Here is a 27,262-nt window from a genome sequence, read left to right on the forward strand (position 1 = left end):
CTATGGCCAAAAGTCTGTGAACACTTGACCATTACACTTTTTGTACCCATATAGCCAAAATTAAGTGGACACCACGCTAAATTAGGGAGTTCAGGTGGTTTCAGTGAAGAGTACTATTTGTCACTTTGTGGCAACAGTTTAAAGTGGAGGTCCATGCTAAAACAAAAAAACCTGCATCTATAGACACCCACGATCTTACACTAATCTTTCTAGCCCTGTAAAGAAGAAATCAGTATCCATACCTTTTCTGAAACTGATCTGACCCGATCTCAGGCTGAGCTGTCAGCCGCTGCTTTGTTGTGGAGGTGGGTGCAGAGGACACGTCCAACAACGGAAGCCCCATAGTAGCTCTATGTGTGACATCAATTCCCATTCATTTCACAGCCATTGTCGGCCGTGTCCTCTGCAGAGCTTCCACTTCTGGAGATCGGGTCAGATCGGCTTCAGAAAAGGTATGTGTACTCATTTTTTCTTTACAGGGCTAGATGGGTTAGTGTAAGATCATGGGTGTCTATAGAAGCAAGAATTTTAGTTTTAGCATGGACTTCCACTTTAATGACTGGGCCATTTCTGTTCAAGCATGACTGTGCCCTTGTGCACAAAGTCAGGTCCATAAAGACATAGTTTGACAGGTTTGGAGGAGGACCAGCATAGAACCCTGACCTCAACCTGTTAAACACCTTTGAGATGAATTAGAACACCAATTGCAAGCCAGGTCTTCTGACTCAACATCAATACTTGGCCCTGTTTTTGGTTTAATAGGCAGAAAGTCTCCCCATGACAGTGGAGACAGTTATAGCTGCAAAAGGGGGATCACAATTAATGGCCATGGCGTTGGAATAGGATGTCCAACAAGCTCACACATGTGTGATGATCAGATATCATCTAGTGCATCTTCTGTTAGGAGGCACACCTTCAGTGAGGCTAGAATGGAGAATTTTTCTGCCACTATTCTAAATATTACTAGCCAATACCAGAAAACATAATAGTAGTAATAAAAAAAACCTCCTTTGAAAGTCTAAATAAGAGGACCTGACTCAGATCCCGCTTACCTTTGCTATTCCCTGTTTTTCACTTCCCACTTTCATATTGCTATGTCTCTCTTTCTCTTCCTCCAACAGTAATTTCATCATTCTTTTCTCTCTTTGCCCCTCACACTATTGTTTTGGTGTGAAAGGAATGACAGGACAGTGGGATGTGAGGGCAGCATTCCCAATGCTGCGCCTTTGCAGGAAATAAGCCACAGGAAGAATGGCAGTCCCCCAGACTTGGATTGCAGTGAACAGGCCTTGCTGGGTAGCATGAGGAGTCAAGAGGAGAGCCCTAATCCAACCAGCTGCAGTTTGGCCGATGTCTCCAGCAGCACGGAGCGAATCACGGAGAGTACAGTGATCACCTTACCTGATGCTGGAATGGCTTCCGACTGCACCGTGGTACAGAGTGAGGACTCATCTCGCTCTCTGTGTATCCCTACATGCTTTCACTGCTATTACTTCTATTTCTCTGTGTTTACTGTCAAAAGTTTATTAAGTATTTCCATTAAGTGGTGTATTTTTTTGTTTACAACTAAAAGCAGTTTACTCTAAATTTTTGGTTGTGTTCTAGTGACTGAAGGTAGAGATGGAGAGGCCAGTCTTGTATGTCAGGAACAGGAGAAGGACGAGGAAGAAGTTGATGATGGAGAAGAGCAAGCCATGAAAAGGAAAGGGAAAATCTTAGAGTCCCCAAAAGCCATTGTACCATACAGTTCAATGCTTATCTTCAGTTCTACCAATCCGTAAGTCAGTGTCATCTTTTTGTGATTGTCATATCACCACCTTCTGAGTCTGACAGTCATCATGGATAGTATCATTCTTTTCAATGTATGGGTAGGCTGATCTGTGCAATATTCTAGTTGACAAATCTAGTTTAACCACTTGCCGACCAGCTCCTAAAAATTATTGGGCGGCAATGCGGTGCCATATGCAGTGGTGTATTTAGGTTTTGTGCTGCCCTAGGCCTGACTGAGCTTGCGCACCCCCTAATTTAAATATGACCCACCCCTTCCTGTCAAGGCCACACCCCTTTCTTTTAAAGATCCGCCCTGTCATCTTCATTGGAGGAGGACAGAGGGACGCCGCGGGAAGAGGACAGGGAGGCATGCAGCATCTTTTCGTTTGGTGGTAAGGGGATATGTGCTGGTTGCTTTGGGAGGGGAGGATCAGACCCCTCCCAAAGCACCCAGCACATATCCCCTTACCCCCCCTCCCCTCATCCATGTGTGCATTTGTTATCTGCCTCCTTCCCGGTTACTGTGTCCCCCTCCACTGCAAAACTATACACAGACCTCAGAGCAGAAGCGCGGCTCTTACACTGAAGTCGTGTCCCTCCTCTGTGGCTCCTTCTCCTCCTGGCTGTGTACACTAGAACATTGGAGCCGAGAAGGAGGAGGAGCTGAGGAGTGTGTGTGGCTGACAGTGGGGAGAGAGGTGGTGGCTGCTACGGAAAGCCGATCGCCGCTTGTGGGATCCTGGGTGGCAGATGTCCTGGGTGCCCACGCTAGCGCACTCTGGCTGCCAGTTACCGAAGCTCAGTGACGGAACTTGTTGTGGGCTCTGGGACAGTGGCGTCACTAGGTTTGGTGTCACCTGGAGCTGTAAAAATTGTGTCATCCCCCTTAATTTTTTGACTGGAGGCCCAGCGTTGGAGCTCATTGTGGCGGTCAACAAGGCCCAGAGGATATCAGGTTAGGCACTTCCTAATGGCTCAGTCCCTGGGAACAGTAATGAATAATGGCCAACAGGCTCTCTTACCAGACCCGGTGAAACCGCAACAGTGATCCCTCCGGCTGGACGTTCGCTCACTCTGGGTTGCCCAGGCTGACTCTGGTCAGTAGTGTAGCATGTCTGTACCCCGGCAGTGGCTTCATCTTTCTCCCCCTCTGGTGGTGCGGGTACAGCGTGGCTCTCTGGTGGTGCGGGTACAGCGTGGCTGTCTGGTGGTGCGGGTACAGCGTGGCTCTCTGGTGGTGCGGGTACAGCGTGGCTCTTTGTCGGTGCGGGTACAGCGTGGCTCTTTGGCGGTGCGGGTACAGCGTGGCTCTCTGGCGGTGCGGGTACAGCGTGGCTCTCTGGCGGTGCGGGTACAGCGTGGCTCTCTGGTGGTGCGGGTACAGCGTGGCTCTCTGGAGGTGCGGGTACAGCGTGGCTCTCTGGTGGTGCGGGTACAGCGTGGCTCTCTGGTGGTGCGGGTACAGCGTGGCTCTCTGGTGGTGCAGGTACAGCGTGGCTCCCTCTTTGGCTTCCCCCAGCACAGTACTCTCTTTTTCTCCTCTAACACCCCCCCTCAGCAGAGTGCATGCATGCTGGGGGCTGTAGCATGTCTGTGGGGGCTACTTTTCCCATGATGCCCCCCAGAGTCTTCTGATTGGCCCTCTGCTGTGGCCAATCATGGGGAGGAAAACAGCGGTCAGGAAGCTGGGCGACGGCGCAGGGAAACCAATTAGAGCCGCTCTCTCTTCTCCCTTAGGCTGACAGAAAGGGGAGGGGGGGCGAGCGGGGGAGTTCTCTGGCAAATGGAGCAGCAGATCTGTGACAGGGAGAGGAGAGATGCGGGTTGTCAGGGGAGGGGGGGCGCCATGATTGGCCACAGCAGAGGGCCAATCAGAGACAGAATCACAGCTTTACGGAGGGGCGGCTTGACGGCACCCGGGACGCCACTGTACTGCACTGCTAAGCTGTACTCCCTGCTGTGCGGGAGTCGGGAAGAGGGCGCCACTGCCATTTTCGGGGGGGGGGCGGCTTTCTGCCGCCCCCCCGCACAGTGCCGCCCTAGGCCTGGGCCTTGTTGGCCTAGGCCAAGACACAGCACTGGCCATATGGCAACAAATGGCCTGGTTATTAAGGGGGCAAATCCTTTCGGGGTGAAGTGGTTAAAGATCTAGTTTACAGGAGCTGTGCAGTTATGCAGTTGTTAAGAATTTGAGTTAGATTCCTGACTGTACAGGAATCTGTTGTGTTCAGTCAGTGGTGCTGGGGCCTTTTAGGTTCTTCTTACTTGTTTGGCTTGCATATGCATTTCGGAGTATGGGAATGAGAGTTTAGTATTGAGGTAGGCCAATCATCTGCCCCATTAGGATGTTGATTGTTTGTGATAGATGAAATCAGTACCTAGAAATGAAAGGAAAGATATAACAACCCAGAATACACACTAGCATTTAGCACCAGGAGCTACCTTCAGCTCTCTTTACACTAAGCCTCCCTATAACCCCAACACTAACCCACTTTAAAATAAAGTTACATCCTTGTTTGCATACTCACCTCTCCTGTATCAGTATCCTCTGCAAACCTTTCCTGTGCTTAAGGATTCCAGTGCCAGGATCCCACACTGAAGGGTCTGTCTCTGATTTTAAGCTGCTTTTCCAGTGAGTATTTGGTAAAATCTTGAAATGAGAAGTGTATTTGGGTTTCTTTGGTGATGTGTTAGTGACATGCTTCCTGGTGTGACATGAGCTAAGACTAATGCCGCGTACACACGAGCGGACTTTACAGCAGACTTAGTCCAGCGGACCAGAGTCCTCTGGACAATCCGATCGTGTGTAGGCTCCCGCAGACTTTTTTCCCAAAAGGACCTAGAAATGAAACATGTTTCAAATCTTTTCGTTGTAACTCCGCCGGACTCAGTTCCTGACGGAAAGCCAGTTCGTCTGTATGCTGGTCCGACAGACCAGATACGACGCAAGGGCAGGATACTGCATCTCGCGCTCGCTGCAATAGGAAAAACAAATTTTTCTATTGCGGGGAGCGCGGGGCATACCAGGCCCTTAGATCTGGTATGGATTTTGAGGGGAACCCCCTATGCCGAAAAAACGGCGTGGGGTACCCCCAAAGTCCATACCGCCCCCCTCCTGAACCGTACCAGGCCGCATGCCCTCAACATGGAGGGGTGGGTGCTTTGGGGGAGGGGAGCGCCCTGCGGCCCCCTCACCCCAAAGCACCTTGTCCCCATGTTGATGAGGACAAGGGCGTCTTCCTGACAACTGTGCGGGCGGGGGGCTTATCGGATTCCGGGAGCCCCATTTAATAAGAGGGCCCCCAGATCCTGGCCCCCCCACCCTATGTGAATGAGTATGGGGTACATGTTACCCCTACCCATTCCACTAGGGAAAAAGTGTCAATAAAAAAACACACTACACAGGTTTTTAAAGTAATTTATTAGACAGCTCCGGGGGTCTTCTTCCAGCTTCAGGGGGCTTCTTCCGACTTCGGGGGTCTCTCCGGTTCTTCTCCACTGTCTCCGGCCTTTTCTCCGCGCTCTCCGGGTCTTCTGCCGGGCTCCTCCGCTATCTTCTGCTCTTCCTGACTGGCCGGGCTGCGTGCTCGGATCGGGGTCTGGTATGGACTTTGGGGGGACCCCACGCCGTTTTTTCGGCATAGGGGGTTCCCCTTAAAATCCATACCAGACCTAACGGCCTGGTATGCCCCGCGACGGGGCTCGCAAGGTGCCAATCTCGCCGATAAAAGCGGCGAGATTGACTTCCTTTTTTAGTCCCGTCGTACCCGGGTCACGTTCAAAATTAACGGACTTGGCCGTGTGTGGGCAAGTCTGTTCATTTGGAAAGTCTGCCGTAACTCCATCGAAAGTCCGTCGGGAAGACCGGCGGATCTAGTCTGCCGGAAAGTCCGGTCATGTATAGGCAAGTCCGTCCAGAAAGTCCGTCGGACCTAGTTTCCCAGAAAGTCCGGTCTTGTGTACGCGGCATAAGATTTACACTAAAACCCCTTCTGGACCCGCTTGTTAAAGAAGTGAAGCAGCGAGACACTTTGAATTGTGTGAGACTGTAATACACACTGTCAGAATTTCCCACAGAAAAAGTCTGATGGGGCTTTTGGTCGGATAATCCGACCGTGTGTATCCCCCATCAGACTTTTTCTGTCAGCATTTCCGACGGACTTAGAGAACATGCTCTAAATTTTTCCGTCTGAAATGCCAACGGAGCTTGTCCTGTTGGCAAGTCCGACCATGTGTACATGGCATAAGATCTTGTTCAGCTTCTAGTGAGTCTGTAAGAAGTTTTTCTGGACAGTGCATAATGTACCATTTTAGGGGAGAGAGACTCACTGGATTTTTTATATGCATTGTGGACTATGTGGAGTTTTTCTTATGCCGCGTACACACGGTCGGACTTTCTATCCTACTTGGTCCGGCACACTTTCCGACGGACTTTGTCCGCCAGGTGCGCCGGACTTTAAAACGGACGGACTTGCCCACACACGACCGGACTTTCCGGCGGGCTAAGTCCGCCCGTCTTTCCGACGGACTTTCGCCGGAGTTCCGGCGGACTTTCAGAATGAACGGACTTGCCCACACACGGACAAGTCCGTTCATTTTGAACGTGACTCAGGTGCGACGGGACTAGCAAAGGATGTCAATCTTGCCGCTTTTATCGGCGAGATTGACACCTTGCGAGCCCCGTCGCGGGTCATACCAGGCCCTTAGGTCTGGTATGGATTATAAAGGGAACCCCGCTACGCCGAAAAAACGGCGTGGGGTCCCCCCTAAAATCCATACCAGACCCCCGATCCGAGCACGCAGCCTGGCCGGTCAGGAAAGGGGGTGGGGACGAGCGAGCGCCCCCCCCTCCTGAACCGTACCAGGCCGCATGCCCTCAACATGGGGGGTGGGTGCTTTGGGGGAGGGGGGCGCCCTGCGGCCCCCCCACCCCAAAGCACCTTGTCCCCATGTTGATGAGGACAAGGGCCTCTTCCCGACAACCCTGGCCGTTGGTTGTCGGGGTCTGCGGGCGGGGGGCTTATCGGAATCCGGGAGCCCCTTTTAATAAGGGGGCCCCCAGATCCCGGCCCCCCACCCTATGTGAATGAGTATGGGGTACATGGTACCCCTACCCATTCACCTAGGGAAAAAGTGTAAGTAATAAAACACACTACACAGGTTTTTAAAATATTTTATTAAACAGCTCCGGGGGGGATCTTCCTCCGGCTTCGGGGGTCTTCTTCCGGCTTCGGGGGTCCCTCCGCTTCATCTTCTCCCGGCGTCCGGTTGGTTCTTCTCCGCTCTCTTCTCCCGGTGTTCCTGTTCTTCGGCCGGCTCCTCTGCTGTCTTCAAGTAGCTCTCTTGCCAGCAGAGGTCCGGACTTCTGGGCTTCTGGGCTTCTGGGCTTCTTGTCTTCTCTTCCCCAGATGTTGACACGACGCTCTCTCCTGCTGGACTGCTCTCCGAGGGCTGCGTTGTGACTTATATAGGCGGAGACCCCGCCCCCTTTTGATGTCACAGTCCCTGGGCATGCTGGGACTGTGACGTTTTAGGGGGCGTGGTCACTGGGTGATGTTGACCACGCCCCCTAAAACGTCACAGTCCCAGCATGCCCAGGGACTGTGACATCAAAAGGGGGCGGGGTCTCCGCCTATATAAGTCACAACGCAGCCCTCGGAGAGCAGTCCAGCCGGAGAGAGCGTCGTGTCAACATCTGGGGAAGAGAAGCCCAGAAGCCCAGAAGCCCAGAAGCCCAGAAGTCCGGACCTCTGCTGGCAAGAGAGATACCTGAAGACAGCAGAGGAGCCGGCCGAAGAACAGGAACACCGGGAGAAGAGAGCGGAGAAGAACCAACCGGACGCCGGGAGAAGATGAAGCGGAGGGACCCCCGAAGCCGGAAGAAGACCCCCGAAGCCGGAGGAAGATCCCCCCCCGGAGCTGTTTAATAAAATATTTTAAAAACCTGTGTAGTGTGTTTTATTACTTACACTTTTTCCCTAGGTGAATGGGTAGGGGTACCATGTACCCCATACTCATTCACATAGGGTGGGGGGCCGGGATCTGGGGGCCCCCTTATTAAAGGGGGCTCCCAGATTCCGATAAGCCCCCGCCCGCAGACCCCGACAACCAACGGCCAGGGTTGTCGGGAAGAGGCCCTTGTCCTCATCAACATGGGGACAAGGTGCTTTGGGGTGGGGGGGCCCCGCAGGGCGCCCCCCTCCCCCAAAGCACCCACCCCCCATGTTGAGGGCATGCGGCCTGGTACGGTTCAGGAGGGGGGGGGCGCTCGCTCGTCCCCACCCCCTTTCCTGACCGGCCAGGCTGCGTGCTCGGATCGGGGTCTGGTATGGATTTTAGGGGGGACCCCACGCCGTTTTTTCGGCGTAGGGGGGTTCCCTTTATAATCCATACCAGACCTAAGGGCCTGGTATGTCCCGCGCTCGCCGCAATAGGAAAATTTGTTTTTCCTATTGCAGCGAGCGCGAGATGCAATACCCTGCCCTCGTGTCGTATCTGGTCCGTCGGACCAGCATACACACGAGCGGGCTTTCCGTCGGACCAGCACACACACGAGCGGACTTTCCGCCCGAAACTGAGTCTGGCGGAAAGATTTAAAACTTGTTTCAAATCTAGGTCCGGCGGGCTTTTGGGAAGAAGTCCGCCGGAAAAGTCCGCCGCCGCCCACACACGGGCGGATTGTCCGGCACACTCTGGTCCGCCGGACCAAGTATGCCGGAAAGTCCGACCGTGTGTACGCGGCATTAGCCTTCAAAACTCCTTCACATAAATTTATGTTATGCAAATCCTGAGTCTGGTTCATGTGTTTGGTGCTACCTGTGCTGTTGAGCAGAACTGCAGATATTACTGTTATAAACTTCTAAATTGTCACGTTCTTTGACCAAAAACACAGTAAAGCTGGACTTCTTTAGTTTCACTGCAAGTGACCAAATTGCCCAGAATTACTTTTCAGACTAGTCATCAGAGCTTTGAGGGTTCTTTTTGTAGATATTTTGCTTTAAGCCCTTTATTTTTCTTTTCCCAGAATAGCAATATGGTGTTGGTTGTGAAGTAGAATAAGAACTATCTGTTATTTTTTGTTCCTAGGGTAAGGAAAGTATGTCATTACATTGTGAATCTGAGATATTTTGAGATGAGCATCCTTCTAGTGATTGCTGCCAGTAGTATTGCCCTAGCAGCTGAGGATCCCGTGTTGACCAACTCTGACCACAACAAAGTGAGTTATAAATTTCCCACTCAAAATGTGTGCCCATCTTGCATCATTTTAATTATATATTTTTCTTGTCTTTAGTTTTGTGAACACATATCATTGTATGCTTGTCGACCCACTGCAAAATCAGACTGAGTGAATAAATCTTGTGCTGTCTTTTTACAGGTTCTCCGTTACTTTGATTATGTATTCACTGGTGTTTTTACATTTGAGATGGTTATAAAGGTAAGTCTTGCCATAGTTTATACAGAACCTTGCCTCTGGAGCTGTCCTCGTTAAAATAGTTAACTTCAACTAAAATGTATTTTCTTTTGAATGGAGAAGAGTTAGTATAATTGTCGGCTTTTTGTTGCTGTCTGTCTCCTTGTTGGAAAGATTTGCACTCTCTTTCTGTCCCAATGCTCACTGTCAAGTCAAGCAATCATTAACAAGTTTAATAGGGACAAAGAGAGCAATAAAAATCCTGATTGAGGTTCCAGTCTCTCTCCACTCTTTACCAAATGTAAAGATTAGGCTGGTGTTCTACTTTCATTCAACCCATGGCTTATGGTCACTTTTACAGGTCTTCCCCTTTTCATACATAGTTGAAGTAGAACTATCTCTGCATGGTGTCAGTAGAGCAATTGCAATAATGTGTAAGTATGGCAGGCTTACCACCTAAAGTGTTCTCTTCCAGCATTTGAGGTCTGCACTACACTTCTTCACACCATTGCTGTCACTACCATTTAATCTTAGTCGTCTTGTAGGTCCAGCATCTTCTTTCTTCAGTCATTGACTGGCCAATGATCATGTAGATCTCTCATATGCACAAAGGAATTACAGTATCTTGGCACTTAATTCCCAGGTCTTGCATTATATATAATGTCGGTCCAAAATTTTTCAATATCCACATTTTTCAGTCTCTTATTGAAATGCACACAGATTAATGTGTCAAAATTTTGTGGAATGAAAGCATAGACAAAATAAAAAGTTTGAAAACAATGAAATTATGAAATTACTTAATCCAAATTCAATCTTAACTTTATGACTTAGGTTCTAAGTAGTCATCATTTTCAGGAAACACAGCCAAACACACTTTTGTCATTCTTTCTACAGTGAAAATACAATATTGTTCAAAAGATTCTTCCTTACACTGATACAGATGTTAACCACTTCAGTCCTGGAAGAATTTACCCCTTCCTAACCAGAGCACTTTTTGTGATACGGCACTGCATCGCTCTAACTGACAATTGCGCGGTCGTGGGACATTGCACCAAAACAAAATTGATGTCCTTTTTTCCCCCACAAATAGAGCTTTCTTTTGGTGGCATTTGATCACCTCTGTTATTTTTATTTGTTGTGCTAAAAAGGGGAGACAATTTTGAAAAAAAAGCAATATTTTTTACTTTTTGCTATAATAAATATCCCAAAAAATATATAAAAAAAATTTCTTTCTCAGTTTAGGCTGATATGTATTCTTCTACATATTTTTTGGTAAAAAAAGTCACAATAAGCGAATATTAATTGGTTTATAGCGTCTACAAAATAGGGGATAGATTTATGGCATTTTTATTTTTTTTTTTAATTAGTAATGTCAGCTATCTGCGCTTTTTATAGTTACTGCGACATAATGGTGGATACATCGGACACTTTTGACACTATTTTAGGACCATTTATACAGCGATCAGTGCTATGAAAATGCACTGATTACTGTACAAATGACACTGGCAGGGAAGGGGTTAAACACTAGGGGGAGATCAATGGGTTAAGTGTGTCCTAGGGAGTGATTCTAATTTTGGGGGGATGGGCTACCACTGGCATCACAGCGATCACTGCTCCCGATGATAGGGAGCAGTAGATCTCTGTTATGTCACTAGGCAGAATGGGAAAATGCCGCTCCGTGACACAATCGCGGGACACCGACGGACATCGAATCTGCGAGATCACGGGCATGGTCACGGAGTACACAGCAGGTGCGCGCGCCCACAATGCCGCGTCTTAAAGGGGACGTACCTGTACGCCCATTTGCGCAGCTGTGCCATTGTGCCGACGTTTGTTGTCGTGCGCTGGTCGGCAAGCGGTTAACACAAATATGTTGCACTTGTAGGCTACTTCGCTTTCACTTTTCTGTCCAGTTCATTCAAAACCAGCTTATTAGGGTTTAACTCTAAGGACTGCGCTGGCCATACCATGATTTGAAGCCTACTATCTTGTTGTTTTCTTCTAAGGTAGTTCCGACATAGCTTGGGCAATTATTTTCCTGTACAATGAGCCCCTGACCAATTATCATACACCAAAAGGGGTATTGCATGGTGCCGCAAAATGCTGTGGTAAATCAGTGCCAGTCACCCTGCAAAAGAGCTCTAGATAATAACTTTTCCCTAACTGTTTGATAGTTGGTATCGCACACTGGAAAATCACCATTTCTTCTACTCAAAGGTGTACAGAAACCTTGCCTGATATACAAAAACATTATTAATATAATTATGATTATGATTAATTGGTCCATAAGACCTTGTTTCGGTCTTCAGAAATCCACTGGCAGTAGTTCCTGGCCAAGGCAAGCCTCTTTCCTATTTTGGCATTTTAGCAATGATTTCTTATATCCACTTGACCTATCAAACCTGCAGCTTTTTTTGAAGTTTTTTCTTCACAGTTATAAATGCAACCTAACCTTTTAAAATGATACACACACACACACACACACACACACACACACTCACAAATATATATAGATTTTGACACTTTTATTTTGTCTGTTCCAGTTCCATAAGACAACACTGCCACATGTGTTATCCACACTGACTCACCTCTAGTGTGCATGAGACCAGGTTCCTACTATATTAGCTAGTACTAGGTTAAAGTTGTACCAAAGGCTTACATTTTTTATTTTATTATTGCACAGAGCAGCCCCAATCCTTCTTTTCTTGCATCCCTTGCCAGAACTCCTGGCTCCTCCCTCCATCAAGTGCCCCCATAGCATGCCTCTTGCTATGGGGGCAATCGTGCATGCTCACTCCCAAGCCCTGCTCTGTGTGTCTATAAGGCTTGGTCCTGTCCCCTGTTACCTCCTCACAGGCTGTCTTTGAAGGCAGTGGGAGCCAATGCTGTCTCCGAGCCAATGAAGAGGCAGAGAGCTGGGTTATCAGCAGCTCTCATGCACATCGCTGGATCGAGATCGGGCTCAGGTAGGTATACGGGGGGGGGGGGGGGGGTTCTGCATACTGGAGGTTTTTTCCTTCATGCATTGAATGCATGAAGGTGGAAAACCTTCGGCCTTTACAGCCACTTTAAAAGAGCTTTCTGTAATCACCCTGCCATCCTGTAGAATGGTGGACACAAATAAGAACCACCTTTGTGTTCCTGCAGAGGAGATGCAAGTATCAGCAGGTTAGACTGTAGGAGTGTACCTGATTATCACGTACCTGGTAGCAGAGCCTGATATGATGAGGAAGTCCTCTCTTACACCTCTGGCTCTGGGCCCCTGAGTGCATAGTGGCACGAGTGCCTGTAAGTCTTGCTAGCAGTAGGACAGGTGTCCTCGTTGGGCAGGAGTAGTCATCAGGTGGCTATAGCAAGCAGGCAAGCATGCAGCTGGTGCTGGCAACAGTAGGCAGAGTAGCAAGGTCAGGCAGGCCAGGTCATACACAGATGGGATGGATTGGGTACAGGGCACAGACAGTTACATGGTCCGAAAACAAGTCAGGTCTGGAACCGATCAGTGAAACAGAAGCAAAAGGAACAGATAGAAGCTGAGGTCAGGGGACAAGCCGAGGTCAGTGCAGGTTGAGTTCAGAGAATGGTCAAGACAAACTGGGTCAGAAACTGGAAGCAGGATACAGGTTCACAGGATCACAAGTTACACAGGAGGCTGAAGATAAAACAGCACTAATCCTGAGCACTGGCTGTATTTATTAGTCTGCTTGGCTCCAGCATCTGTCACAGGTGCACGCTAGCAACCCCGTGCATGAGAGTGAGTGATTGCTCGCGTGCGCGCAGGAGTTCACGCATGCGCATATGTATTAGTCAGTGCCCAATTCTTGTGAGCATGAAAGGGAATATGTTTTGGCCTGTACACAGAAGTGTGTCCAGAGGAGTAATCTTGTCTGCTGGTATGCACATCCTGACACTGATACTTGAATGGTAAAAAGTAAAAAAGAAACTTTTTATGTTTCTTACAGCTGTTAAAATGTGCAGGTGTATTGATTCTTTGTCTTTGTCATCTATGTTTACAATAATCTTAAAAATGTGTGTTCTTCACAGATGATTGACCAGGGTTTGATCTTACATGAAAGTTCATACTTCCGTGATCTCTGGAATATCTTGGATTTTGTTGTTGTCGTGGGCGCATTAATAGCTTTTGCTTTGGCGTAAGTATTGAGAAACCTTTCTTTTCCTGTATGTTTTCAATTCTTGAAAACAATTTTTGCCATCCTGGTATTTTCCCATTTTTTTCCCACAAATATTCTTATATGATGCCTTCTCTTACTCTTTATTCCCACCCATTCTTCTTATTTCTTGGATAAACACAGGAATGTTTTGGGGTAAATATGAACTTGTCTTGCGAAGAAGCCATTGTGAGCTTTTGTATTGTCAACATACCACAGACATTATATTGTTTTTGTGTCTTTGTTATCTCACCGTAATCCTTGAAAACACACTCCCAGCTTAAGCTACCTATGGATGTTAGATGGAAGCTAAATATTTGGAAACCATTAAAATGACTAATGGTACTTTCCCTGCCAAGCAGCCCAAAGATATTTATATGCTACAGGCCTGGTAGTCTATGTGCCCTGCAGAAACTACTTCAGTGCCACTCTTATCTCAAGGAAACAAAAGGCCATTCGGTTTTCAAGGGCCATCATAACAGAAATTAATCCTATAGAAAAGGCTATTAAAAAATGTATTAATTCGAATTTAATGAATCATGGCATGCCATACCAGGATTTCCCTTATTAACAAATAATATGGAATAAAAACTGAACTCCAGGCAAACATCTAACTGCATAGTTGGAATACATGTACAGTTTGAGAGCTTTTTACCTTCCAGAGAGTTTGTACTTTATTTTTAATAAACAGAAAACTGCATTAATTGGTGTTTTATCTACTTGGACCCCAGCTTTAGATATGGCTGGATATATATGGATGTATATGAGTAATATCAATAATCCGATCATTTATTTGAATAGATCAATATGGAGATTAACACATGAATGAGTCAGAAGTGTTTTAGTATTGCTCACAAAAATTTTCAGTTAAAAAATAGTTAAAACTTATATTAAATATGCATGTGTTGGAGTTCAGTTGTCAGCATCGTTGGATTACAATGTTGCATTGGATTTGGTGGTATGTTAATCTGGAAGGTGAAAAACAATAACCTCCTCTGCTTTTGTTCTTGATGATAAATCTGTGAAAAAGCATAATGTATTACATAATTTGAATATGCCTTTCACAAAATTTTGGCCTGAGTATGTCCCACAAGCCCTGAAATTGAACAGCCCTGCAATAGCTTTTTGACAAAAAAATATTTTCTATATGCTTTCCTTTTGCCTCCCTTGGCACCCTAGTCATTGCCTGTTCCTGATGATTTTGGCAAGATTGAACAATGGTCATCTAGTGTGTTTGAATATCTGAAGTCATGGAAGTAATGCAGAACAAAGCCTATTCTATTACATTACAATAGTCGTCTCTATTGCACAGGGGACACTCAGACTATGTCCTTGCTCTGTGTCTGATATAGATGTTTCTGGCAGTCATCTTGTTTGGATATATTATGTGGACGGGCAAGTCAATCCATTCCCTCCTCTGTGTTATTTGTAATTTACTTGTGGTGCATCTCTTAGGACTAACAAAGGCCGAGACATCAAAACCATTAAGTCTTTACGTGTGCTGCGGGTGCTTCGTCCATTGAAAACCATCAAGCGTCTCCCCAAGCTGAAGGTAACAAGCAAAACAGAGTGTCAGAAAGGGATTTGAGGCATTACTTATCAAAGTCTTGCAGGTTTAAAACCAAGGCTCTGCTGGTGCGCTTGGATAAATTACTTTAAATAGAAAAGCTATATAAGAATATATCTGGCACAGTAATTGTTCTTGATGTAAATACACAAATTCTTTAGTCACAGAATTAGCACATTTATAAGCAGGGCCTTAGTTTTATATTTTTTGTTCTCTTGAACTTTAAATGGTGAAAATAAACTTTATGCTGAGGTAGGATGTAAACTCATCTTGAGAGACGTCCTGAAGGAGCCCAATTCTTTTCCCATTCAGATACCAATATGTCTGCTTTAATTAGAACCTGTTTCTTTGCCCTGCATGTGCAAAGCACAGATTGAAAGTGGTTGTAAACCCTTACATGTACCCAGCGAAGAGACTGGCCGCAGGTGATACATGGAGATGAAACACATCCTTCAATATAATTTGTATCTGTCTATCTGCAGTCTTTTCTTCTCTACATCCATTCAAGGTTAGAATTTATAAAGCTTGTCTTAGCTGTCAGAAAAAAAGTGGGTGGAGAGCAGAAGCTGAGCTGATTGGAGGGAAGGGACATACCCCTCTTCACACAGCATATAGGAACAGAGCTGAGACTGTCAGTCACAAGCTGCATGGTGCAGATCTCTCCTGACAAGTACCTTGGACATGAGCCTGACGTGCAGAGGGAGACCTCTTTTACAGCCGTGGTTATCGGAGCACAGTGAGGTATGAGTGCCTGCAGGGTTCACTTGGCTGGAGACAGGAACAGACTTGATTGCCATGAAGGCAGGTAAGCGGATGCAGGTGCGCTGAGGGGCAGCAGATGCAGATGCACACAGATGCTGGACAGCAGACAGGAGCAAGGTCAAACCAGCCAGGTCATACACAGCGGATCAGTCAGGCAGAGGCGGCAGGCAGAGAATGGTCAAAGTCCAGACAGGGTTGGTAACAGGAGGTCAGGCAAACAGATAGACAGAGCAGGGTCAAGGCAAGCCAAAGGTCAGGACTGGAGACAGCAGCGAAGTCAGGAAGCCGGGTAAGTACTGGATCAGATGCGGGTTCAGGATCAGGTCACAGGATAAGCTGCAGATCAAATAGCAAGGATCCATACAACAGAAGCCCCTTTTAAAGGTCACTGGGCGCCAAGGTAGCGTCACTGTGCGCCATGCAGATCTCCGTGATCTGCACATGTGCATGCGCACTGGCACAAGTCTGTTCACTGCTGGATGCCTGTGGGCTGGAACGCGTCTCAGTGAACCTGTGCGCCTGTGAGCAGTTGCAGCGCTATGCGCAGTGCATCCATGACAACCCACCAAACCTTTTTTCTCTTGGTGTCAGAAAAACCTATCAGAAGTGACTCATTCAGATAGCAGATGAACGAAGCAGCCAACAGAAATTACACTTAGTCCTCTGGATTGAGACAAGCACAGTATAGAGGGATATGCTTTATTCATTTTTCATGTCTGAGGTTTACAACCACTTTAAGTTAAATGATTGTACATACGCTATGAATGGAGTTACGGTAGGAATCACTCTATTGTAATATAGTTAAAGTAGTATTAAACCCTCAGCATTAATGTAAAGTAGAAGCCCACCCTAACACTTAAATCTCTAAATCTACAGGCATGCATGGTCTAAGATTAACCTATCTAGTCCTGTAGAGAAGAAATCGCTATACAAACCTTTTTTGAAGATGCAGCCGACATCAGAAGCCCCATAGTAACTGTATGGGTAACATCACTTCCCATTCATTTCCCAGCCTTTGCGGGCTGTCATCTTGGCAGAGCTCTTCACTGGAGACCGGACCGGAGAGGCTTCGTTATATATATCTTTTTTGAAGCCACCCCAGTCCGGTCTCCAGCAGAGAGCTCTGCAGAGGAGACAGCCGACAATGGCTGGGAAATTAATGGGAAGTGATGTCACCCATAGAGTCACTGTGGAGCTTCCAATGTCGGCTGCCTCTCCTGAAGCTGCCGCTGACAGTTCAGCATGGGACCGGACAGAAGCGGCTTCAAAAAAGGTATGTATAGCGTTTTCTTCTTTACAGGGCTAGATAGGTTAGTCTTGGATCGTGGATGCCAGTAGATTTACAGATTTTAGTGTTAGGGTGGACTTTCACTTTAACAGATTGAGCACAATAAAATAAGCATTATTCAGTAAATTATTTGTTAAAATCATTACCTCAATTCTTTCTTAAGAAGAGAAAAAAGATTTTGCTTGCCGTCTGACTGGAAAGGCGATATTCCTCTTCTTTTTATTGGGTTCCATGTGGTTATTTTGCTCTACTGACTTCCAGCTAGTGACAGGGTCATTTTAATACCTAATACAACTGACCGTATAAGTGCGCAATCAACATATCTAAGAAATACTTGTCCTTTCATAATGCTAAATACGATGTTCCTTTTCCTTGTGAAAACTGAATATGTGATTTTCTCCCCAGGCAGTGTTTGATTGTGTGGTTAACTCTTTGAAGAATGTCTTTAATATCCTCATCGTGTACAAACTCTTCATGTTTATATTTGCCGTCATCGCTGTTCAGCTCTTCAAGGGCAAGTTCTTTTACTGCACAGACAGCTCAAAGGATACAGAGAAGGAATGCATGTACGTCTGGAGAATTAATGTGTCTCTGGGGATATCGTCCTCCTCTACAATGCAATCAGAAATGTACAAGGAAGTTCATATACATAATTCTTTCATCAGTAGATCATTGTATTACTGTATGTCTGCTGCCGTGATCTCACCATGGCAAGGACAGAGCACTGATGATAACCATATAGCAAAGGATCAGACCAAAGTATTATGGCTTATTACAGTTCACACCAGTGGACTACTGCTTAAAAATATTATTCTGTGTGCCTTTTAGCTGCACTGAGTCATAAGATTTTTAAAGGGCCTGTAATCCAGTACCAGAAAAGGCGAATTATAACACTCACACATATGTATGTAAAATTATCATACCATTACAGAAATTGAGATAGTATTTAAAGGGGCATAGTCTAAAAGTTTGACTATTCCTACACTTGCATATTACGAAATTCATCCTCATCTTTTGGCATCTTAATGGCATGTGTTGTATTGGGCAAATGCATTTTGTTTTCGAGTGTATTCTGCTTGCATTTAAATCAGTTTGAGATACTTTTGAGACCAGAGTTTGACAGGTGCATCTGACCTGCAGTTTACCTCCTTCTGACTAAGGCCCGGTTTACACTGCTGTGACTTCTGCTTCGACATACCAGTGCAACTTTGGCACAACTTGCATACAACTTCTTTAACAGAAGTCAATGGAAGTTGTACCAAAGTCTCGCCAAAAGTAATGCAGGAATGTTTTTCTAAGTTGGAGTGACCCAAGTTGCTCCTATTAGAACGGTTCCATTGCAATTAATGGGGCACGACTTGTCATGCGACTTGTTCTCTCAAAGTCGGGGCGCATGACGCACCAGTGTGAACCGGGCCTTAGGATGACCTTAGCTGTCATTGCTTAGCCAATGAAGTACAGGTGGGAGATTCTCCGCCTTGCAGCTGGACATATACAAAGGGATGGGAATGCTCCTGATGTCATTGATCTAATATGGGCACCAGGCATAAGGTCAATGGGGTTGATTTACCAAAACTGGAGAGTGCAAAATCTGGTGCAGCTGTGCATGGTAGCCAATCAGCTTCTAACTTCAGCTTGTTCAATTAAGCTTTAACAAAAATTCCTGGAAGATGATTGTTTTTTTTACACCAGATTTTGCACTCTCCAGTTTTAGGAAATCAACCCCATTGTTTAATGATGCCATTTTAGGTAAATGATGTTACATACATCCCTACCTCCCTTCAACCACAGAGCAGAAAATGTACTGCCAGCAGCTCATCACTACTTCTGACCTGTAACTGACTTCCTTTTAAGCTGCATCAGTGTACTACAAGCTGCCCTTTAATATGTATTTATGGTGGGGAGGGAAGCCTTGTCCTTTGCTGTGTAGTTTCACCTTGCAGCATCAAGGCTCACTTCTCTTGCTACCATATTGTAAAATAAAGGAGATGCGTAACAGAAAGAAGGACACACCTCTGTAATAGCTGAAGGAGGTGGAAGTAGCTGAAAATTCTTGCCCTGAAATATTACAAACAGAGTTCCTCAGTTATTGAGCAAACCAGTAGCAGCAGGAATGTTCTCAGTGAGAGAACTATAATTTTCTTCATATTAATATTATTTCAAATAAAATAAACAGCAATCTGTGCATTCTGTGAACAACTTCTAATCTGTACTTGTAAGCACTTTGAGGCTTATTTTTTTTTTAATGTAGAAAAGGTACAGGGAACATAAGTGGAGTTGTTTTTCTTAGCAAAAAATCAGGATTTATTTTTACTATTCCCATAAATTAGGTTGAAACTTGATTGGTTGCTAGGGGAATCACCTTATTTTGTTCTGATATGCTTTTCTATAGTTTTAACAAATTGTACTGCTGTGTCTATAGTACTTGTTGAGTTGTTTTAGAATATATTGCTAAAGAGGGTGAAAAACCTACAAAAAAGTTTTCTTAATCACATTTTATTAACTGATATGTCTAAGCCATTTTTTGGACAAAAGATTTGTAGGGCCAGATAAAAAATGTGAATGTCTTACACTGACAATATATGGACTGACTGTGTGCCTTATCTGTTTAGAGGAAGTTACATTGATCATGAGAAAAACAAGATGGAGGTCAAGCGCAGAGAGTGGAAGAGGCATGATTTCCATTATGACAACATAATTTGGGCTCTCCTTACTCTCTTCACTGTATCCACAGGGGAAGGTTGGCCTCAGTAAGTACCATTCCTAGAGCATCTCCATATTAAGAGTAATACAACCGGACTGAATGTTTCCCATGGGACCTGTGTTATCTTTTGTGATTAGGGTTTTGCAACATTCCGTGGATGTGACTGAAGAGGACCGTGGTCCAAGTCGTGGCAATCGCATGGAGATGTCAATCTTCTATGTCGTCTACTTTGTAGTCTTTCCCTTCTTCTTTGTCAATATTTTTGTGGCTCTAATTATCATCACTTTCCAAGAACAAGGAGACAAGATGATGGAAGAGTGCCGGCTAGAAAAGAATGAGGTGATGGATAACTTCATGTATCTTGACTGTGAAACTCATGTCATACTTATTACTCAATGTTTTTAAAAGTGGAACAAGCAAAATCAAAAATTACATATATGATGCAGTCTTTCAAAAGAATTGAGTCTGTTTTATTACCTGTTTATTCTGCTAGTTGACCATCGTTTACCACATCTACACAGGCCAAGCTGTCCAAGAAAAGTGGTAGTTAAAGAGCTGAGTCAAACTATTTACATAATTTTTTTCAAAAGAAGAAAAGCCCTTAGTTGTTTAAAGGGGTTGTAAAGATAAAAATGTTTTCACCTTAATGCATTCTATGCATTAAGGTGAAAAAACTTTTGACAGTACCGCCGCCCCCAGCCCCCCCGTTTTACTTACCTGACGCCTCGAATCTTCGCTGCTCGTCCTCATTGCAGCTCAGCCTGGTCGCTGATTGGCTGCAGTGGATGGATTGAAAGCAGCGCAGCCATTGGCTCGCGCTGCTGTCAATCACATCCGATGACGCGGCGCGCCGGGGGGCGGGGCCGAGTGATACAGCGAGCGGCTATAGCCGCCGGCTGTATCACGGGAGCGCGCCCGCAAGCACTCACCACCATGCGAGGGAGCTCGCATTAAGGTGGTAAATGCTTGCGGGGAGGAGCTGAAACAGCCGCCGAGGGACCCCAGAAGACCAGGTTCGGGGCCACTCTGTGCAGAACGAGCTGCACAGTGAAGGTAAGTATGATATGTTTGTTATTTTAAAAAAAAAAAAAAATTACCTTTACAACCCCTTTAAACTATATTAGCTGTAGTTGTACTTTAATTTATTTGTCTTTTATTCAATGCCCAAATCTTCATGTACATCTAACACTACCCTCCCCAAAGAGTTACAACACTGCTGTCCAATTTCACTGCAGAACAAAGAGCATTGTCACCCTGTTAAAGCAAGTGCAAAGACAAAGGATCTACTCAGGGCCGGTGCAAGCATTTTTGCCTACATAGGCGAAGGTGCATTTTCAAGGGCCCCTTTACATCAGAAGTGCCCCACCCCTCTTACATTAGGAGGCACTGCTTAATTTAAGAGTCCCTCTTTCACATCAGAGTCTCCCTTTACATTAGTAGTCTTCCTTTACATCAGTATCCTCGTGTGCCCGGAGGGGTGCAGAGCGACAGGAGGACACCTGGACACACACTATACTATAAACTGGGCACTGTCTAGAAGAGTCAGGAATGTGCTGTTGCAGTGAATGTATTTCTAGCTATTGGGCGGAAGCGGCCTCAGGGCAGGAGGGGACTTTCTTACCTTACCAGCATGACAGTATCAGCATGGCTGGAGTCAAGAAGCAGGAGCCAGAGTTGAAGGTGGAGCTGGGAGGTGTAGCTGCTCTGCAGAGAGGAAGTTTCCTCCTGCTGTGCAAAGCGTGTCATCGGTTGCTAGGATGCCAGCGGACCTAGCAAACACTGACTGCTAGCCTCCTGTCACATCCTGGATCTGTGACACATGGCTATCATGTGCTGATCCTTGCTGACACATTTGAGCATCGGCCTTCTGGGGCTCAGGTATTCAGGGGCACCACTACAACAGGTATTTTATAAATCTGAATCCCCAGCAAATGGCTGGGTATATGAATTTTGCCACCACCCTATCCTGGTGAAGCAGCTGCCTAAACCGCCTTATGATGGTGCCAGCCCTGGATCTACTCACAGGATCAAAACTTTATAAAACTATGATGCATGATTTTTTTAGGAAACAAAAAAACTGTCTGCATTGTATATGTATTTTTTTTTCTTTGCCCATAGTTTAAGGAAGTCTTTTTAGGGTTACCAGACATTGAAGTAGGATCAGCTATATTTAAAATAACTTATTGATTTGTGAATATTTTTGTTTAGCTTTGGGTGTAGAAAGAACTTTTCTTTGGGTTATCATTGTTGTCTGTGCCCCTTTTAAGGAAATTCATCCCCCTATCTATCACAATGACTAATCTCATATCAAGTAAATAGAATTAAATCAGATAGCAATACCAACCTGACATAGGTTCAAGCCCTTCCCCATTCCACAGTACAAAAACTGATTTTAGCAGGAGTTTCACGTTCATGATCGAAAAATATGGTTTCTTTGTATAATTTGTAGATATACCATGTGTGTCATACTTGCTCGTACGTATACAGGTTTTGTTTCCTGCTTTACAGTGTTACTAAATTACTATATGCCACTGCTTCTTACTATCTTTCTTCGGATGTCCATGTGTACCTATGCTATCCATTATTTATGTTTAACAGTATTTGAAAGATGTACAAAAACAAGCCCAGTTTGTCTGCCAGGCGATCTTTTAACCAATGACATACTCAACTGATTTTGGACTTTTGTGATAACACAAATAGGAGTAATGTGTAATAACCCCTTTCAAATAAAACATGTATAATGTTTCATTTATTTTAAACTACCAGTGTTCGAGGGGGTGAATGTCTGTATCCTATTGTTTATTTCACATTGTCAAAAAAAGTAATATTCTATGCATTGAGAAATGTGATTCTATCTTTCGTAGAGAGCCTGCATAGATTTTGCTATTAGTGCCAAGCCACTCACTCGCTACATGCCCCAGAATCGCCATACCTTCCAATACCGTGTCTGGCACTTTGTGGTTTCACCATCTTTTGAGTACACTATCATGGCAATGATTGCTCTGAATACTGTGGTACTAATGATGAAGGTAGGAACAAAGCATATTCCTTCTGTTTAACATTTTATTTATATTATTATTTATTTTAATACAGGACTCATAATGATGTATGTTCTTCAGAAGTGGATTTTTGATATTATTTTTAGAATTAATTAATGCCTTTGAGGGTTTAATCAGTTGAGCCAACGCAGCAAGTAAGAAAGGTTGCCTTCATCTACTTGTGTTCCAGATTTAATAAGACTATTATACAACCATTCTGTAAATTAATAATTTGGCAAAAAATGTACTATATATATATTTATTTCCCTAGCTATGTTGCCAAGATGCCTTTATGGTATCCATTGTCACTGGAAAGCTACAATGCTGCAACCATAGGTGTTTATAAAATTGGGCACTGTTATTCTATATTTACCTTTCCTCTAGTACCACATACAGCCTAGTGTTATGCTTTTCCCTTGTCCAGAAATGAGCTCATACAGAAGATAGCAGAATATAGAGCAGGGGAATTGAATTAAAATTCAGAGGAGTGGTGGAGAAATCTTTCTTTCAGCAGACATCCAAATCTCATGTTTTCACTATGACTAAGATTCTTTACATAACAGCACCCCCACCTTTACATTAAAGTCTCCCCTTTATATCAATGTCCTTACCTCCCCTTTATGTCACTCCACCCTTTTTACAACAGTGTCCACAAGGTTTAGGAGGGTGTCTATGGGAATGTTTGACCATTCTTCCAGAAGCGCATTTGTGAGGTCAGGCACTGATGTGGACGTGAAGGCCTGGCTTGCAGTCTCCACTCTAATTCATCTTAAAGGTGTTCTATCGGTTGAGGTCAGGACTCAATAATGGACACATAATGTGCAAAAGCCTACTTACAGAAGCCTTTCCATTTGCTCCAGAGAGCTGGTTAGGCACTGGTGTACTGGGCAGTGCCACCGAGAAGCTATTGTCAGAGTACATGCTTTTTTTTCTATCAGAAGGAACTCTTCCAGAGATACTGTATCAGGTCTGATGGGTGTGTGATAGTGCTGGACCAATAAGAGTACAGATTAATTCAAATCAATAAGGAATAAAGTGTGTTTTGAGCCCTGGCTGTTGCCTCTCTGGTCACAAATATCAAATCACCCAACAGATAAATATGTGGATATGTGAGCAGACACAACTAATACAAATTTCCACCTTGCTTGAAATGTGTGTAAAATGTTTATTCATTAAGAACATCAGATACAGTTGTAGCACCCCCTAGTGTGTGCTGCTAGAAGTGAGAGTAGGTAAAAGCATTTTCTGGCCAGGAATTAATCCTGAGTCGCTGAATTGGGTCAGGGTTACTAGAGGCCAGGGCTGGGTGACTCATCCTTGGCAGCTCTCTGGTGCCTCCCCCTGGTATCTGGAAGGTTGGAGAATCCTCTAGAATTAGTGGGCAGAGGTTAGGAGGGGCTGCCTTGAATATTTATGGGCTCTCAGCCAATCCTCAGAAGAGGGCTGTCAGGAAACGTCATAAATCGACATGGGCCATGCCAGCAAGGGAGTCGGGTGGAAGATGGAGAAGCAGGCCTGAGGGAGGCTTCCAGTTGTCCTTCGGGGACCCATTACCGGGGAGAGGTTTTACCTCTGGCTGAGTGCTCAAGAAAGCTTGCTTGGAAGGATTCTAACACAGGAGGCAGTGGAAGGATTCGTGTCGGAGAGGCAGCAAGAAGGAACAAGGAGAGACAGTGAGTAGATTAGCACAATGCAGGGAAAAGACAAGAAGAAAGACTGTCATCAGTAACAGTGCTTTCTTGACCGTGTAGTGCCAAGTCTTCATCTAACCTTGCCCTGGGAGGGTTGGTGGCAGCCAGGTGGGCACTGCAAGCAAGTGGAGTTGGGATTAGTGGCCACAGGGAAGTAGAAGGTGAGATGTCTTGCGGTTTACTTCATCTGTACTATTTTGTCAAGGGAAAGAGAGTTCCTGCCCATAATGGGCCTTTGCTGAACTAGCAATAAAATTGCTAGTTCCAACAGGAGTGGGCAGCAGGTGTTGTACATTGGAAACCAAGTTTTTGCAAGTGGAAGGAAGAAGAGGACTTTAGTAAATAGGGAGGAAGTTGTCCCTGGTTCAGTGTTTTGAACATTTTCAAGTTGGGCATCCCATAATTCCCATCCAAGTTATCACTTGGAGTGAATGAAGGAAATGCTGTGTGACTGGCTATGGATCAGTGGGGACCTGGGACATCTCCTACGGAGGTAGTGCTATACAGCCAAAGTGTTTCAGCTGAAACGTACACCTTCATCTGGACTTGAACAGGAATTAGTAATACAGTGTGGATGAAATAACAGCCTGATTTTAAGCAGACTTAAGGCTAGTGTGTCCTATCCCCAAATGTAAACAGCCCACTGGATCAAGCCCAACAAGGCTTGCCAAGGTCTACTTGGTCTAAAAAAAAAGACCAACATATAGATGAATAGAAATGGACTGAGGTGGCACAGCTTGTAATGGAACCGCTTCCCACACTCCGCTTGAGTGCTTCCATCAGTTCACTGCTTCCTCCAGTCTGGCCCTTTACATATCAGATAGTACAGCTAAATATTGCAACCAAGAACCAGACGAGACTAGCTTAGTTACAGAACTGGGACATGGAATCCTTTATTGGACAAGGATACAGGCTTTTTATACACTTGAAAAGTATGTCAGTCCCCCACATACATATTAACCCAAATATGTACCCAAAACATCACACACTGGGTTAGATAACCAGGTAGGACTGACTCATGGCTACTCCCCCCTACTAACTACTAGCTGACAATGATATAATTAACATGCTAATTAGCACAGCACCTAAACCAGCCCAGGTGAACAGACTGCCCAGCAACAAGAGTAAAGCAGAGTACATTATACATTATCCTAAGTATGAACACAGAACACCTTATTAAACAGACAATAGCATGAGACTCCAGTAGCAGACTGTTCGTCTCCTACCTACAATAGTCTGAGGCAAAGTTCATACAATGTTCCATCATTCTGATACAGTGGAATTAATGTATCATAGATTTCTTGAGGGATATTGTTGATAAATATTATTGTCCCATCTGCAGTAATCCAAACCACATTCTCAGTATCCATTAAGTGGTGGTCCATCATTAGAGAATGATCTGCTCTCTCCCTGGGCCATAGTCAGTGGGTAAGAGGCTTGCTCCTAGTCCTCTCCAGAAGCCCCTTTCTTGGTTAGGTCTGTCACATTTCTCTCCCATCAAAAGTTGACTAACAAAGTCCCAGACCTCCACCTGATCTGTACATGCATTAGTTGGGGAGAGTGAACTCACATAGTCAGTCCGCATGATCTCCATTCTTGGTTGCAAGGATTAGTTGTCATCAGTAGGTGTGGGGCAGAGGTCATTGACTCTCTGTCCGGCTGCCAGCACTTCAGCTGGGTGGTCCTAATATTCCGGGGTTCGGTCTGCTGCTGGGGAGAGGGGCCATTTGCCCCAGCTCCCTGAAGCTGTGGCGGCACTGTAGGTGCTGGGCAGAGACCAGCTGTTGTCAGCGGTTTAGCTAGGAGTAGAAGCTTCACTACATCAGCTTTTCGTTGGGGAGAGAAGACGACTGCACCAGCTCCCTGGATCTCCACAGTTGTTGCCAGTGCTAGGCAGAGGTTGGTAGCACTCTGCCCTATTGCAGCACTTCTGCTGGGTTTCTGTTAGTGGAGACCCCAGGCCCATCCACCGACACCAGCTCCAGTTGCATTTGTAAGGGTGCCAATTGCATTCTCTTCCTGGAGCTCCTGCGGAGTGGATTATTGCGTGCAGTGGCCATTGGGGTGTTCTACCCTGTTAGCGCTTCAGCGCTCACATCATCCACTCCGGCTAACTGTTGGGGAGGGAAGACAGTTTCCTCCACTCTGGCTGACTTTTAGGGAGGGAAGATGACAACCTGCTCTCCCTTCTCCACCTGGATCTCGATCTGCTGCTCGGGAGTGACCGCCACCACCTCACCCTGGGCCTCCAATACTGCCGCAGGTGTGGGACAGAGGTCTTGGACCCTCTGTCCAGTTGCCAGTGCTTCAGCTGGGTTGGTGTCATCATTCTGGGGCGCCGTCTGCTGCTGGGATGCCCTTTCTCTGGTACTGTCTCCCAGGTGCACAAATCCTTGTCGGGGAGGGGGAATGGCTGCTTCCCTCCCTGCATCTCTGAAATCCACTGGGGAAGAAGAACCACCACCTTATCACCTCGGGCCTCCAAAACTACCACGGGTGTGGAGCAAGGGTCTGCAGTACTCTGTCCTGCTGCCAGCATTTCTCCTGGGGGTTTGCTAGGTGGTTCTTCCTCTACAGAAAAGTATATTAAAACACCAGTCTCTGGAATTGCACGTAAACCAGCCCAGGTGAACAGCCTGCCCGGCAACAAGGGTAGAGCAGAGTACATTATACATTATCCTATCATCACAGAACACATTATTAAACAGATAATATCAGGAAACCCCAGTAGCAGACTGTTCGTCTCCAACTACAATAGTCTGAGGCAAAGCTCATACAATGTTCCATCATTCTGAATGGAATTCAATGGAATTAATGTATCATAGATTTCTTGAGGGATTTTGTTGATAAATATTACTGTCCCAT

General features: G+C 45.6%; 1 protein-coding gene across 9 annotated transcripts in view; it reads left to right on the forward strand.

Annotated features, from left to right (window-relative positions):
* The window catches only part of CACNA1E (calcium voltage-gated channel subunit alpha1 E), a 1,300,209-nt gene that overhangs the window by 1,179,937 nt on the left and 93,010 nt on the right, over positions 1-27,262 (forward strand). For all 9 annotated transcript variants that reach the window (XM_073593343.1, XM_073593351.1, XM_073593342.1 and 6 more), the window contains 10 exons: positions 1,178-1,440; positions 1,606-1,777; positions 8,857-8,986; positions 9,146-9,205; positions 13,223-13,329; positions 14,803-14,899; positions 17,370-17,530; positions 19,577-19,714; positions 19,806-20,007; positions 22,533-22,697. In XM_073593343.1, the coding sequence (XP_073449444.1) occupies positions 1,178-1,440; positions 1,606-1,777; positions 8,857-8,986; positions 9,146-9,205; positions 13,223-13,329; positions 14,803-14,899; positions 17,370-17,530; positions 19,577-19,714; positions 19,806-20,007; positions 22,533-22,697 (1,495 nt within the window). The remainder of the gene's footprint in view (positions 1-1,177; positions 1,441-1,605; positions 1,778-8,856; positions 8,987-9,145; positions 9,206-13,222; positions 13,330-14,802; positions 14,900-17,369; positions 17,531-19,576; positions 19,715-19,805; positions 20,008-22,532; positions 22,698-27,262) is intronic.

This window comes from Aquarana catesbeiana, linkage group LG07 (assembly GCF_042186555.1).
Source record: "Aquarana catesbeiana isolate 2022-GZ linkage group LG07, ASM4218655v1, whole genome shotgun sequence".
Taxonomy (NCBI): Eukaryota; Metazoa; Chordata; class Amphibia; order Anura; family Ranidae; genus Aquarana; species Aquarana catesbeiana.